The 14,091-nt window shown below is 36.9% G+C and overlaps 1 protein-coding gene across 9 annotated transcripts in view; it reads left to right on the top strand.

Moving 5' to 3' along the window:
- Nucleotides 1–14,091, top strand: part of CCDC15 (coiled-coil domain containing 15) — a 96,473-nt gene that overhangs the window by 35,636 nt on the left and 46,746 nt on the right. Inside the window, exon 15 of one of the 9 annotated variants that reach the window (XM_078432919.2) lies at nucleotides 3,395–3,711. The exons of the other annotated variants lie outside the window; for them this stretch is intronic. Within the exon in view, the coding sequence (XP_078289045.2) occupies nucleotides 3,395–3,401 (7 nt within the window). The 3' untranslated portion in view covers nucleotides 3,402–3,711. Of the gene's footprint in view, nucleotides 1–3,394; nucleotides 3,712–14,091 lie in introns of those variants that run through there. 9 annotated transcript variants of the gene reach the window in all.

Genomic DNA, 14,091 nt, shown 5'->3' with positions numbered 1-14,091 from the left:
TAGTGACATAAAACAAATACAGAGATACAGGGACAGAATAAAGAGCCCAGAAATAATTTACAGCAGAGCAGTCACGAATATACAATGGGGAATGGATAGTCTTTTCAATAAATGGTGTTGGGAAAACTGGATATCCACATGCAAAAGAATGAAAAGTGGCTCCAGTTTTCACCTTCACAAATCAACTTACACCTTCACAAATCAACTCAAAATGGATTAAAGGCTTGAACATAAAACCTGAAACTATAAAACTCATAGAAGAAAACATAGGGGTAGGCGCTCTGACATTGGTCTTGGCAATGATTTCTTTTTTAAAATACTTATTTTATTTTTGGGAGAGTGCAAGCAGGGGAGGGGAAGAGAGAGGGTGACAGAGGATCTGAAGCGGGCTGTGCACTGACAGGCTGACAGCAGCAACCCAGTGTGGGACTTGAACTCAACAAACCATGAGATATTGACCTGAGCTGAAGTTGAACACTCAACTGACTGAGCCACCCAGTTGCCCCTTGGCAATGATTTTTGAATATGACGTTGTAAGTATAAGCAACAAAGCAAAAAGAATCAAGTTGGACTGTATCAAACTAAACGACTTCAGCACAGCAAAGGAGACAATCAACAAAATGAAAAGGCAACCTGTGGAATAGGAGAGAATATTTGAAAAGTATATATCTGGTCAGATGTACATATCTAAAATATATAGGGAAGTTCTACAGTTAAATAGGAAAAAACTCAACCCAATTAAAAAATGGTCAAAGGACCTGAATAGACATTTTTTCCAAGAAGACGTACAAATGACCAATAAATATATGAAAAGGTGCTCAACATCACTAATCATCAGGGAAATGCAAATCAAAACCATAATGAGATATCACCTCACACCTGTTTGAATGGCTATTATATCAAAAACACAAGAGATAAGTGCTGGCGAGGATGTGGGGAAAAGGGAACCCTTGTACACTGTTGGTGGGAATATAAATTGGGGCAGTCACAATGGAAAACAAAATGGAAGTTCCTCAAAATATTAAAAAATAGAACTACATATGGTCTGGCAATCCCACTTCTGGGTCTATATCTGAAGGAAGAGGTGTCTGTACCCCCATATCCATTTCAGCATTATTCACAATAGCTAGAACATGGAAGCAACCTAAGTGTCTGTCAGCAGATGAATGAATAAAGAAAATGGCACATGTGTAATGGAATATTATTCAGCAATGAAAAAGGGAAATACTGCCGTTTGTGACAACATAAATGAACCTTGAAGGCATCATGCTAAATGAAATAAATCAGAGAAAGAAATACTTTATGATATCACTTATATGTGAAATCTAAAAAAATGAACTCATAGAAACAGAGATAGATTGGTGTTTGCCAGGACCTGGGGGATGGGGGCAATGGGATGTTGGTGAAAGGCTGTAGACTTTCAGTTATAGGATAAAGGAGTTCCGGTGACCTAATAGTGTACAGTGTGGTGACTATCATTACAGCACTGTACTGCATACTGGAAATTTGCTAAGAGAGTAGATATTAAATTTTTTCATCATGCTCACACAAACACACAGTAACTGTGAAGTGATGAAAGTGTTAACTAATATTGTGGTAATCAGTTCACACTATATATGTATATGAAATCATTAATACATATTGTACACCTTAAATTTACACAATGTGTTTATCAATTATCTCTCAATAAAGCTGAGGGGGAAAAATGTGATTTCCAAAGCAAGGACTTCACTTCTTATCCAGCTGGTCTGAGAGTGATTCTGCATTTATTCAGCAAACATTAATCTGGCACTTTCATATCATGGGACTGTCCTAGGCATAGGCAATACAAAGATAAATAAAAAGTGGTTCCTTTGCTTGAGAAATTCATAATCTAAGGTGAATGGGGGAATAATTGTATACAAATAAGTAGTATAATTATTACAATAGAAGGAGTAGGCACAGAGTCCCTGAGAACACAGAAGAGGGATTACTGATTCCATCTGGAAAGTTAGAGAAATTATTACATTTCACTTGGGCCTAGGTGGATAAATGTGTGTTTATTGGGGAAGCAGATAAGGATGGCAAAGTAGAAAAATCAACATAAACTGAGAGTGGTAGCAAATAATAGTATTCATACAGAGTTTTATAATTTAGAAGGGCTTTCATATGTAATTTTTTTGGAATTTTTCAACAAACAAACATTTATTGAGAGCCTGGCACATGCCAGGTGCTGATTATATGCCAAGAATATTAAATGTGTATGTGGCAGGGTAGTGGTTCATAGCACAGGTTTTGAATCAAATAGTCTTGGGTTTGAATGTGCAACTTATTAGTTGTGTAACCTTCAGCATATTTCTTAACCTCCAAGACTCAGTGTTTTTAATTATAAAATGAGGATTATAATACCTGTCTCCTAGGTTGTTGATAGAATTAAATGGAGAAATATATGTAAAATACTTAACATTGTATTTGGCATTTAATAAAATCATAGTAAATAATATATATTACTATTATGGTGGTGGTAGTGATGATGATGATGATGATAATGATGATGATGATGATGATGATGAAGGTAAATAGGATGAATACCAAGGAAGGCCAGACAAATAAAGAAAAGGAGATGAAAATAATAATTATAATGCTACATGAGAAGGCAGGGACAGGCTAGGGAGGTTTGTATATAGATGAGTTAATACCCAAGCTGGGTCTTGAAGCATGAATTGGAATTTGATAGATCATCATGAAACTTCATGTAAAAGTATAAGGTATGTGTGGGAGACAGTGTGGAAACTTGGGGTGGCTAAATTGGTGGCAGTGAAGTGGCAGAGGGGCTTTCAGAAGGCTGCTGAAAAATTTTAAGGCATAAGTCTTAGGATCAGATTTATAATTTTAGGATTACTCTGGCAGCAGAGTACAGAATGGTCTGGAGAAGACAGAAAACTAAGGCAAAGAGTCTAGTTAATAAGTTATTTTAGTAGTTCAGGTAGGAGATGATGGGGACATTGGGAACAGGGAGTCATATATTTAATAAAATTAAAAAAATAGAATCCATATGACTTGATGACTAATTGAGTTTGGTGTTGAGAGGAATCAAGGGTAGTTTCTAACTTTATTCTTGGATAACTGAATGGAAGGGTAGTACCATTAACATAGGTAGGGAATTCCCAAAGAAGAACTAGATTTGAAAAAAAAGCTAGCAAGTTCAATTTGGGACATTGAGAAGCCTCTGGACTATTAAGGGAGGGCTGACCTATACACATTTGGGAAAAAAAAAAGAACTAGAGTTCTGGCAGCAATGAGAACTAAAGATTTCTTTAGGAATTTTTAGTATGTGTTTCAACATGAATTGAGACCAAAAACAGAGCTATTTCTGGGAGACAGAGATTCAAGGGGAACTTTTGTTGGTTTTCAGGTGCTGAACTAACAAAATTGCAGACTTTGAGGAGCCTTCAAACACTCTATCAGTTTTCTCCTTAAGACAATGTCTAAATTTGTGCAATAAAGAAGGCTGAAGGTCTAAGTTGAAAACTTCTGGAAAACAGAAATTTTCTATAATCTCACAGATTATAGACCCACCAGCACGAGGTAGGGGAGTTAGGACCCAGTGAATATACCAGACTTTCAGTCAAAAAGAGACTGAAGACTTCTACAGGAATATGGAGAGTTATATACTAACAAGATGGTCTAACCAACTGTAGGATAAACCTTAATTAAACTGTAAATCTGCCTTGATTCTGCAGAGTGTCTGATTGGATTAAGGTGTTGTACCCTGCCTTCTTTGCCTAGCAAAGAGTGAACTTTTTTTGATCATAGATAATATCATTTGGTGTTTCTAAATTTGTTTAAAATTTGTTTTTAATGTCTATTTATTTTTCACACACACACACACACACACACACACACACACACACTCACACACACACACACACACACACACACACCATGAGCAGAAGAGGGGCAGAGAGACAGGGAGACACAAAATGCAAAGCAGGCTCTGGGCTCTGAGCTGTCAGCACAGAGCCTGATGTGGGGCTCAAACTCACAAATTGTGAGATGAAGTCAGACGCTTAACCTAAGACTGAACCACCCAGGCGTCCTTCTAAATTTGTTTCAAAACAACAGTCAGTGTTCAATCAGAAATTTTTAGGCATATCAAGAGATAGGACCAGATGACCAAAAGCCAAGAGGAAAAAGAGACAACAGAAGCAGACTCACAGATGAAACAGATATTGGTATTAGCAGACAAGGACTTTAAAACAGTTGATTACTATACTCAAGTAAATAAAGGAAAAGATGAAAAAAATAGATGAAGATATGGAGAATTTCACCAGAGATTGGAATCTATAAAATAGAATAAAATAGAAAGTCTGGAATTGACAAATAGAATCTTAAAATGGTAACTCAGTAGATACACAATGACATACCACTTCATACTTACTGGAATAGCTTGAAGAAGGAGGAGGGGGAAGGGGATATCAGATATTGGTAAGGATGTAGACAGTATTTTTCTTAAGTTTAAACCAAGAAATGTATTTATTAATAGTTGCTAATACATATAAAATCCAATTATTTTTTGTGGTTGTATTTTTAAAATTAATTAATTAATTAATTAATTTTTAAATTTATATCCAAGGTAGTTAGCATATAGTGCAACAGTGATTTCAGGAGTAGATTCCTTAATGCCCCTTACCCATTTAGCCCATCCCCCCTCCTACAACCCCTCCAGCAAGCTTCTATTCTCTATATTTAAGAGTCTCTTATGTTTTGTCCCCCTCCCTGTTTTTATATTATTTTTGCTTCCCTTCCCTTACGTTCATCTGTTTTGTATCTTAAATGTCTCATATGAGTGAATTCATATATTTGTCTTTCTCTGACTGACTAATTTTGCTTATCATAATACCCTCTAGTTCCATCCACGTAGTTGCAAATGGCAAGATCTCATTCTTTTTGATTGCCGAGTAATACTCCATTGTATATATATACCACATCTTCTTTATCCATTCATCTGTCAGTAGACATTTGGGCTCTTTCCATACTTTGGCTTTTGTCGATAGTGCTGCTGTAAACATTGGGGTGCACGTGCCCCTTGAAAACAGCACATGTGTACCCCTTGGATAAATAACCTAGTAGTGCAATTGCTGGGTTGTAGGGTAGTTCTATTTTTAATTTTTTGAGGAACCTCCATACTGTTTTCCAGAGTGTCTGCACCAGTTTGCATTCCCACCAGCAGAGAAAGAGATCTTACCAGAGAAAGAGATCCTCCCAGAGAAAGAGATCCTCTTTCTCCACATCCTCGCCAACATATGTTGCCTGAGTTGTTAATGTTAGCCATTCTGACAGGTGTGAGGTGGTATCTCATTGTGGTTTTGATTTGTATTAACCTGATGATGAATGATGTTGAGCATTTTTTCATGTGTCTGTTATCCATCTGGATGTCTTCTTTGGAGAAGTGTCTATTCATGTCTTTTGCCCATTTCTTCTCTGGATTGTTTTTTTGGGTGTTGAGTTTCATAAATTCTTTACAGATTTTGAATACTAACCCTTTATCTGATATGTCATTTGCAAATGTCTTCTCCCATTCTGTCGGTTGCCTTTTAGTTTTGCTGATTGTTTCCTTTGCTGTGCAGAAGCTTTTTATCTTGATGAGGTCCTGGTAGTTCAGGACTTTTTTTTTTTCGTTTTTGCTTTCGTTTATTTTTTTTCGTTTCCCCTGCCTCTGGAGACATGTTAAATAAGAAGTTGCTGAGCCCGAGGTCAAAGAGGTTTTTGCCTGCTTTCTCCTTTAAGATTTTTATGGCTTCCTGTCTTACGTTTAGGTCCTTCATCCATTTTGAGTTTATTTTTATGTATGGTGTAAGAAAATGGTCCAGGTTCATTTTTCTGCATGTTGGTGTTCAGTTTTCTCAGTACCATTTGCTGAAGAGACTGTCTTTATTTCATTGGATATTCTTTCCTGCTTTGTCAAAGATTAGTTGGCCATATGTTTGTGGGTCCATTTCTGGGTTCTCTATTCTGTTCCATTGATCTGAGTGTCTGTTTTTGTGCTAGTACCATACTGTCTTAATGATTACAGCTTGGTAATACATCTTGAAGTCTGGGATTGTGATGCCTCCAGCTTCGGTTTTCTTTTTCAAGATTGCTTTGGGTATTCGGGGTCTTTTCTGGTTCCATACAAGTTTTAGGATTGTTTGTTCTAGTTCTGTGAAGAATGCTGGTGTTATTTTTATAGGGATTGCATTGAATATGTAGATTGCTTTGGGTAGTATTGGCATTTTAACAATGTTCTTCTAATCCAGGAACATGGAATATTTTTCCTTTTTTGTTGTGTGTCTTCAATTTCTTTCATAAGCTTTCTATAGTTTTCAATGTATAGTTTTATTCCTTTGTGTTGTCTGGTTGCTGAGGCTAAGACTTACAATACTGCGTTGAATAACAGTGGCAAGAGTGGATATCCCTGTTGTGATACTGACTTTAGGGGGAAAGCTCTCAGTTTTTCCCCACTGAGAATGATAGTATTGGTGGGTCTTTCACATATGGCTTTTATGATTTTGAGGTTTGATCCTTCTATCCCTACTTTCTTGAGGGTTTTTATCAAGAAAGGATGTTTTGTCAAATGCTTTCCCTGCATCTATTGAGAGGATCATGTGGTTCTTGTCCTTTCTTTGATTGATGTGATATATCACATTGATTGTTTTGTGGATATTGAGCCAGCTCTGCATCCCAGCTATAATTCCATTTGGTTGTGGTGAGTAATTCTTTTAATGTATTGTGGAATCCAGTTGGCTAGTATCTTGTTGAGGATTTTTGCATCCATGTTCATCAGGGAAATTGGTCTGTAGTTCTCCTTTTTAGTGGAGTCTTTGCTTTTGGAATCAAGGTAATGCTGGCTTTAAAGAATGAGGTTTGAAGTTTTCCTTCCATTTCTATTTTTTGGGACAGCTTCAAAAGAATTGGTGTTAACTCTTCTTTAAATGTTTGGTAGAATTCCACTGGAAAGCCATCTGGCCTTGGACTCTTGTTTTTTGGGAGATTTTTGATTACTAATTCAATATGTTGCTGGTTATGGGTCTGTTCTAATTTTCTATTTCTTCCTGTTTCAGTTTTGGTAGTTTATATGTTTCTAGGAATTTGTCCATTTCTTCCAGATTGCCCATTTTATTGGCGTATAATTGCTCGTAATATTCTCTTATTATTGTCTGTATTTCTTCAGTGTTGGTTGTGATCTCTCCTCTATCATTCGTGATTTTATTTATTTGGGTCCTTTCCTTTTTCTTTTTGATCAAACTGGCTAGTAGTTCGTCAATTTTGTTAATTCTTTCAAAGAACCAGCTCCTGGTTTCATTAATCTGTTCTGTTTTTTTGGTTTTGATAGCATAGATTTCTGCTCTAATTATTATTTCCTGTCTTATGCTTGTTTGGGGTTTTACTTGCTGTTCTTTTTCCAGCTCTTTAAGGTATAAGGGTAGGTTGTGTATCTGAGACCTTTCTTCCTTCTTTAGGAAGGCCTGGATTGCTGTATGCTTCCTTCTTATGACTGCCTTTGCTGCATGCCAGAGGTTTTGGGCTGTGGTGTTATCATTTTCATTGGCTTCCATGTACTTTTTAATTTCCTCTTTAACTTCTTGGTTCGCCCATTTATTCTTTAGTAGGATGTTCTTTAGTCTCCAAGTATTTGTTATCTTTCCACATTTTTTCTTGTGGTTGATTTCAAGTTTTATAGTGTTGTGGTCTGAAATATGCATGGTATGATCTCAGTCTTTCTGTACTTGTTGAGGGCTGTTGAGACCCAGTATGTGGTCTATTCTGGAGAACGTTCCATGTGCACTGGAGAAGAAGGTATATTCCGCTGATTTAGGATGAAATGTTCTGAATATATCTGTTAAATCCATCTGGTCCAGTGTGTCATTAAAAGCCATTCTTTCCTTGTTGATTTTTTGATTAGATGATCTGTCCATTGCTGTGAGTGGGGTGTTGAAATTCCCTACTATTATGGTCTTACTATCAATGAGTTTCTTTATGTTTGTGATTAATTGACTTATATATTTGGGTGCTCTCACATTTGGTGCATAAATGTTTACAATTGTTAGGTCTTCTTGGTGGATAGACCCCTTAATTATGATATAATGCCCTTCTCCATCTCTTGATACAGTCCTTATTTTAAAGTCTAGATTGCCTGATGTAAGTATGGCTACTCTGGCTTTCTTTTGTTGACCGTTAGCATGATAGATGGTTCTCCATCCCCTTACTTTCAGTCTGAAGGTGTCTTTCGGTCTAAAATGGATCTCTTGTAAACAGCATATAGATTGGTCTTGTTTTCTTATACATTCTGTTACCTTGTGTCTTTTGATTGGAGTGTTTAGTCCACTGACATTTAGAGTGAGTACTGAAAGATATGAATTTATTGCCATTATATTGCCTGTAGAGTTGGAGTTTCTGTTCTCTGGTCCTTTCTAGTCTTTGTTGCTTTTGGTCTTTTTTTGTTTGTTTTCGTGTTTGTTTTTGTTTTTTCATCTTTTCTCCCCTCAGAGAGTGCCCCTTGAAAGTTCTTATAAGACTGGTTTAGTGGTCACAAACTCCTTTAGTTTTTGTTTACTGGGGAAACTTTTAATCTCTCCTTCTATTTTGAATGACAGCCTTCTAGATAAGGAATTCTTGGCTGCATATTTTTCTGATTCAGCACATTGAATATATATTGCCAGTCCTTTCTGGCCTGCCAAGTTTCTGTGGATAGGTCTGCTGCAAACCTGATCTGTCTTCCCTTATAGGTTAAATCCTTTTTTTTTTCCCTGCTGCTTTCCTGATTCTTTCCTTGCTGAGTATTTTGTGAATTTGATTATGATATGCTTTGTTGATGGTTGGTTTTTGTTGAATCTAATGGGAGTCTTCTGTGCTTCCTGGATTTTAATGTCTGTGTCTTTCCCTAGGTTAGGAAAGTTTTCCACCATGATTTGCTCACATAAACCTACCCCATTTTCTCTCTCTTCATCTTCTGGGGCCCCTATGATTCTGATGGCATTCCTTTTTAATGAGTCACTGAATTCTCTAATTCTTATATTGTGCTCTTTTGCCTTAGTCTTCCCCTGCTTCATTATTCACCGTAAGTTTGTCCTCTGTATTGCTGATTGACTGCTCTGCTTCATCTATCCTTGCCGCCGTAGCAACCATCGAGATTGCAGCTCAGTTATAGAATTTTTTATTTCATCCTGACTTTTATCTTCACAGAAAGCGATTCCAATCTGTTTTCAATCCCAGGTAGTATTCTTATTATCATGATTCTAAATTCTGGTTCAGACATCTTGCTTATATCTGTGTTGATTAAGTCCCTGGCTGTCATTTCTTCCTGTCCTTTCTTTTGGGATGAATTCCTTCATTTCGTCATTTTGAAGTAAGAAAAGGAATAATGTAAAAAAAATATAAATTAAAAAATTAAAAAACAATACACACAAAAATCAAATAAAGGATGCTAGATATTAGGTGTGTTTTGGTCTGGTTGTTGAAAGAAGCTTGATAGATTAGAGAAAAAAGGGAAAGATAAGAAAAGGAAAAAAAGGGAAAAAAAGGAAAATGTGAAAATTTGAAAAAATGAATACAATAAAGTAGAATAAAATGAAATGATGAAAATAAAATAGAATTTAAGATAGATACAAGAAAGTAAAAAATATTGTAGAAAAAAATGAAAAATATTTTTAATAAAAATAGAAAATAAAAATAAATGTTTCCCTTTCTGTATTCATGAATAAGAAGAGAAAAAGAAAAAAAATTGAATAGATGTACCAGCGAACAGAATGAAAACAAATTGAAATTACAACCGTTTTCCTGTAGTAGTCACACTATGAAGCATTTTATAGTCTGTAAACTAAGTAGGCAGAGAGACTTGTGTTCGTCAAGAGCGCAGTTGGCCCATTTGGGCAGGGCTTAGTGTAATAGCTCCATTCTCTACTAGATGGTGTTGCTTAGCTTACTGGAGTGTATTGTTGTAGGTATGTATGTGCATTCACAGGAGGGGTGAAAATGGCATCACCCAGCTACCCAGTATCTAGTTTCAGGACTCTGTGCACTCCCCAACCGGCAATCAAGCATCCCTCCTTTGTCTCCAGCTTAAGTCCATTCTCTGCTTCTACACTGTCTGTGACCAAGCCGTCAGGCTGCCAGGAGGCACCTCCATCCAGAATTTTATCTCAGATGGGGCCGTGTTTCCCAACTGCAACTGTTACCCACTCCAACTCTCTGGGGGAGGGTCTCACTGAGCAATGGCCGGGTGCTTGACTGGCCCCAGGAATGTTCGGGAGACCATGCTGCTGCCGATGCTCAGAGACTGTGGCTGGGTGCCAGCCAGCCCCAGTAAAAGTTCCTACGATTGTGTAGCAGCAGCATTTCAGGGATTTTGGCAAATCACAACACACATCTGGTACCAGGTTTCACCCTTAATGTCCTTGTTCTAACACCAGTGAATGTGGTGGCCCTTCTCCAAGATCTGCTGGGACCTTTGCCTGTGGGAAGGCCACGTCGCCTCTACCAATATTCTCCCAGCAGGGGAACTGCCTTTCCCCATGTGGCCCGAGGACCCCTTGGACCTCGCTCTCTGCTCCTAGGGATTTGCCTTTCCCACCAGAGCACTGCCAGGTGTCAAGCTGCAGAGTGTCAGACTCTGCACTCCCCCTGTTTTTAGAGTCTAAATGGAATTTAAACTCCTATCTCCTTTTTCCCTTTTTTGTTCAGTCCTTTGCAGCTGTTTCCAGTCTTCCACTTTCTATCCAGCTGCTTTCGGGGGGTGGTGCTTTTCCCATATCCCATATCCCCCAGTCTCCATCCTCTCTCTGCAAGCAAAAACAGCTCCCTGCTTTCCATGGCTTCTCTGTCCCCAGTTTACCTCTCCACACTGCGTACCTGCTGAATTCTGTGGTTCAGGTTGTGCAGATTATTGTGTTAATCCTCAAATCAGTTTTCTAGGTGTGCAAGATGGTTTAGTGTTGATCTGACTGCATTTCAAGGAGGAGAGATGCAAAAAAAACTTCCATGCTGTTCTGCCATCTTGGCCCCTTCCATTAATGTAGACAATATCAACAGTGTCAGATATTGGCAAGGATGTAGACAAGTTACAACTGATGTACTGGTAGTGAAAGTGGAAAAGTGTTTGGAAACTGTTTAGTATATTATATAGTTAAACATACACCTACCTTACGAACTATCCTCTTTGCTGCTAAATATTTCCTCAAGGAAAATAAAAGTATTCATAAAAACACTGAACAATGATAGAATATACTCTTTTTAAGTGTCCATGGCACATTTACCGAGATTGATTATATCCTGGCTTATTTTCCAGACATGTTCTCTGACTATAGTGATGTTAAACTAGAAATCAATGAGCAGTACATTTTAAAGGAATTCTGAGTGAAAAATAAAATTACAATAGAAATTATCAGGAAGTGCTGTGAAGAGAATAATGAAAATGTAACAGATCAAAACTTGTCAGGTGCAGCTAAAACAGTGCTTAGAAGGAATATTAGAGCCTTAATTGCAGTTATCAGAAAAAGTAAAGAGGGTAAAAATCAATGTTTTAACTTTACATCTTTAAGAAGCTAGGAAAAAATAGCAAATCAAAGAAGGGGAAGGAAGTCATAAAGAGCAGAAATCATCCAGAAATGGAAAACAAATATACAATGGAGAAAATCAACAAAGCCAAAAGTTCTTTGAAAATTTAGTTTTTCCAGGGACATACCACTTTTACTAATCAGTAAAAAAGAAAAGAGAGACAACACTACCAATATTAGAATGAAAAATGAGCCATTACTACAGAGCCTAGAGACATTAAATGATATAAAAGGACATTATGAACAACTTAATGCTAAAAAATTTGGATCATTTTGATGAGAGAGAAACTGCTTTAAAAATAAAAAATATCAGTGCAAGAAGAAATAGAAATCTGAGTCACTCCATACCACTTAAAGACAGTAAATCAGTTATTAAAAATCTTACCAAAAAGAGAGGTGCCTGGGTGGCTGAGTCAGTTAAATATTGACTCTTAATTTTGGCTCAGGTCATGATCTCATGGTTTATGGGTTTGAGCCCTGGGTCGGGCTCCACGCTGGCAGTGAGAAGCCTGCGTCAGATTCTCTCTCTCCTTCTCTCTCTGCCCTTCCCCTGCTTGTTCTCTCTCTCTCTCTCTCTCTCTCTCTCTCTCATTGTATGTGTTTCAAAAATAAATAAATAAGCTTAAAAAAAAAATCTTACCAAAGAGAAAAATTCATGTTCAGGTCCAGACTCAGATGTCTTCACTGGGGGATTCTTGCCAAATATTTAAAGGAAGAACAACACCAAGTTTTACATAAACTATTCTAGAGAATGGAAAATAGGGAATTCTCCCCGAATAATTGTAGAGGCCAGCATAACGTTAATACTAGCCTGACAAGGACATTACAAGAAAGCAACATTACAGACTAATTTCTCTCCTCAATATAAATGTAAAATCCCAAGTGAAATAGTAGCCCAGTGGCCTTTGAGGGGCACTCTTGCATGCCCCTGTCTTTGGAACTAATTCTTTCCTTTTTTTAAAGCCATTCTCCTCTTTGTTTTAGCAGTGGATTATGGAAAACTTGCAATTTTGTCTTGACATGAAAATATTTCATTTTCATGGCGATCTTGCCTGATTGTCCTTGGAACTTCTGCCCAAATCTCTGCCTCCTGCCCCAGGGCAGCTTCTTAAACACCCCTGAACTTTTCCCAAACCATGGACCCAATGGAAACAAAGCTTTTTGCACAACCAATGATGATGAAAAAAATGACTAAAATAAAACATTCCAAGATGTTTGAGAAATGTGTTTGGATGCTAAAAATAAAAAATAATTTTCTCCTGTTCCATGTTTCTTAATTTTTCAAATTTTTTATCATTAGTATTTTTGACTTTGAGAGCCTAAACAATATCTGCAGGGGCCCCTTGCTGCTGAATATCCTGTGTATTTCGTAATAGAGAGTACAAGGACTTCTGAAACTTTTATGTGGCAATTCATGGGTGAGAATGGTTTTCCTCTGAGGTGTTTAATAGGTTCTTTAGTATGTTTGTATTCTCACATGCTTTTTCTCCCCTCAAGATATATTAGAATATTGTTGTCTTAAAAACCGCTTGACAGAAACTGCTGCGATAAAAAATTTTCTGTACATGTTTAGGATTGGGGTGGAAGAGGCTTGAAAAAATCCTCATGATGTTGTCTAGGGTAACCTTTAAGCCAGGATTCTATTTAAATATTTCAAGGGTTGTTTTCTATTTTTAATGTTCATCAGGGCCATAATTATATAATCTTCCTGGATAATAGTTTCAGAATCTAAGGACATTGGTTCTCAGGAAGTTCATTCTTATATATAGGCTCAATTTGTCTTACTATCACCTAGTCATTTAACCATAATTATGATCTGATCTACATAAAAAATCCTTTTATTTCTGTAATGCCAGTATGTAAGCATTTTATCAACTCTTCAAGCAAAAGAACAGAAATTTAGTTCAGTTCAAATAACTGAAGCCAGGACATCCCTGCTGTGGATGTTTTATGTCTAACCTAAATCTTCTTATGACATGCCTACCACATGGCATAGTCAGTGGGGAATTCTTCTTTAGCTATATGCTGACCTTCTTTGAAAGCTTTTCTGCTTAAGGCTTTTGTTGTATTGCCATTTTCTCACTGGATAATCTTTTCCTTCTTTGATTTATACTCTTGACCCCAGAAAAAATATGAAGGTCTCTGTCTTACAGATGGTATCAGAAAATTAAATCTGTTGTCAATCATTTGCAAACAATTAAAAATTATTATTTTTTGCTTCTTCCTTGTTGAAGAAATGAAATCACGCATGCCTTTTTTGCATGGAAGTTATGATTTAACTGAAAGACAAAACAGCTTTAAAAAAAGGCAAAACCACTTTAGCAGCATTCTAAAATAAACATATATCTTCTTTCTAGACAGAAATTGATAATAAGTTGTTTTAAGAATCAAATAATATGTTTTCATTCATTCATTTAGGAGCAATTTATTGAGTATCTATTAATTGGTAGACATGATGGCTAGACTTAGGGGTTGCAACAAATGAAACACATCATCCCACTCTTCACAAAGATCTTAC

The sequence above is a fragment of the Panthera onca genome, chromosome D1, assembly GCF_046562875.1.
Source record: "Panthera onca isolate mPanOnc1 chromosome D1, mPanOnc1 haplotype 2, whole genome shotgun sequence".
Classification (NCBI taxonomy): Eukaryota; Metazoa; Chordata; class Mammalia; order Carnivora; family Felidae; genus Panthera; species Panthera onca.
The sequence above is the reverse complement of the archived record's forward strand: the minus strand, read 5'-3'. Positions and strand labels throughout refer to the sequence as shown.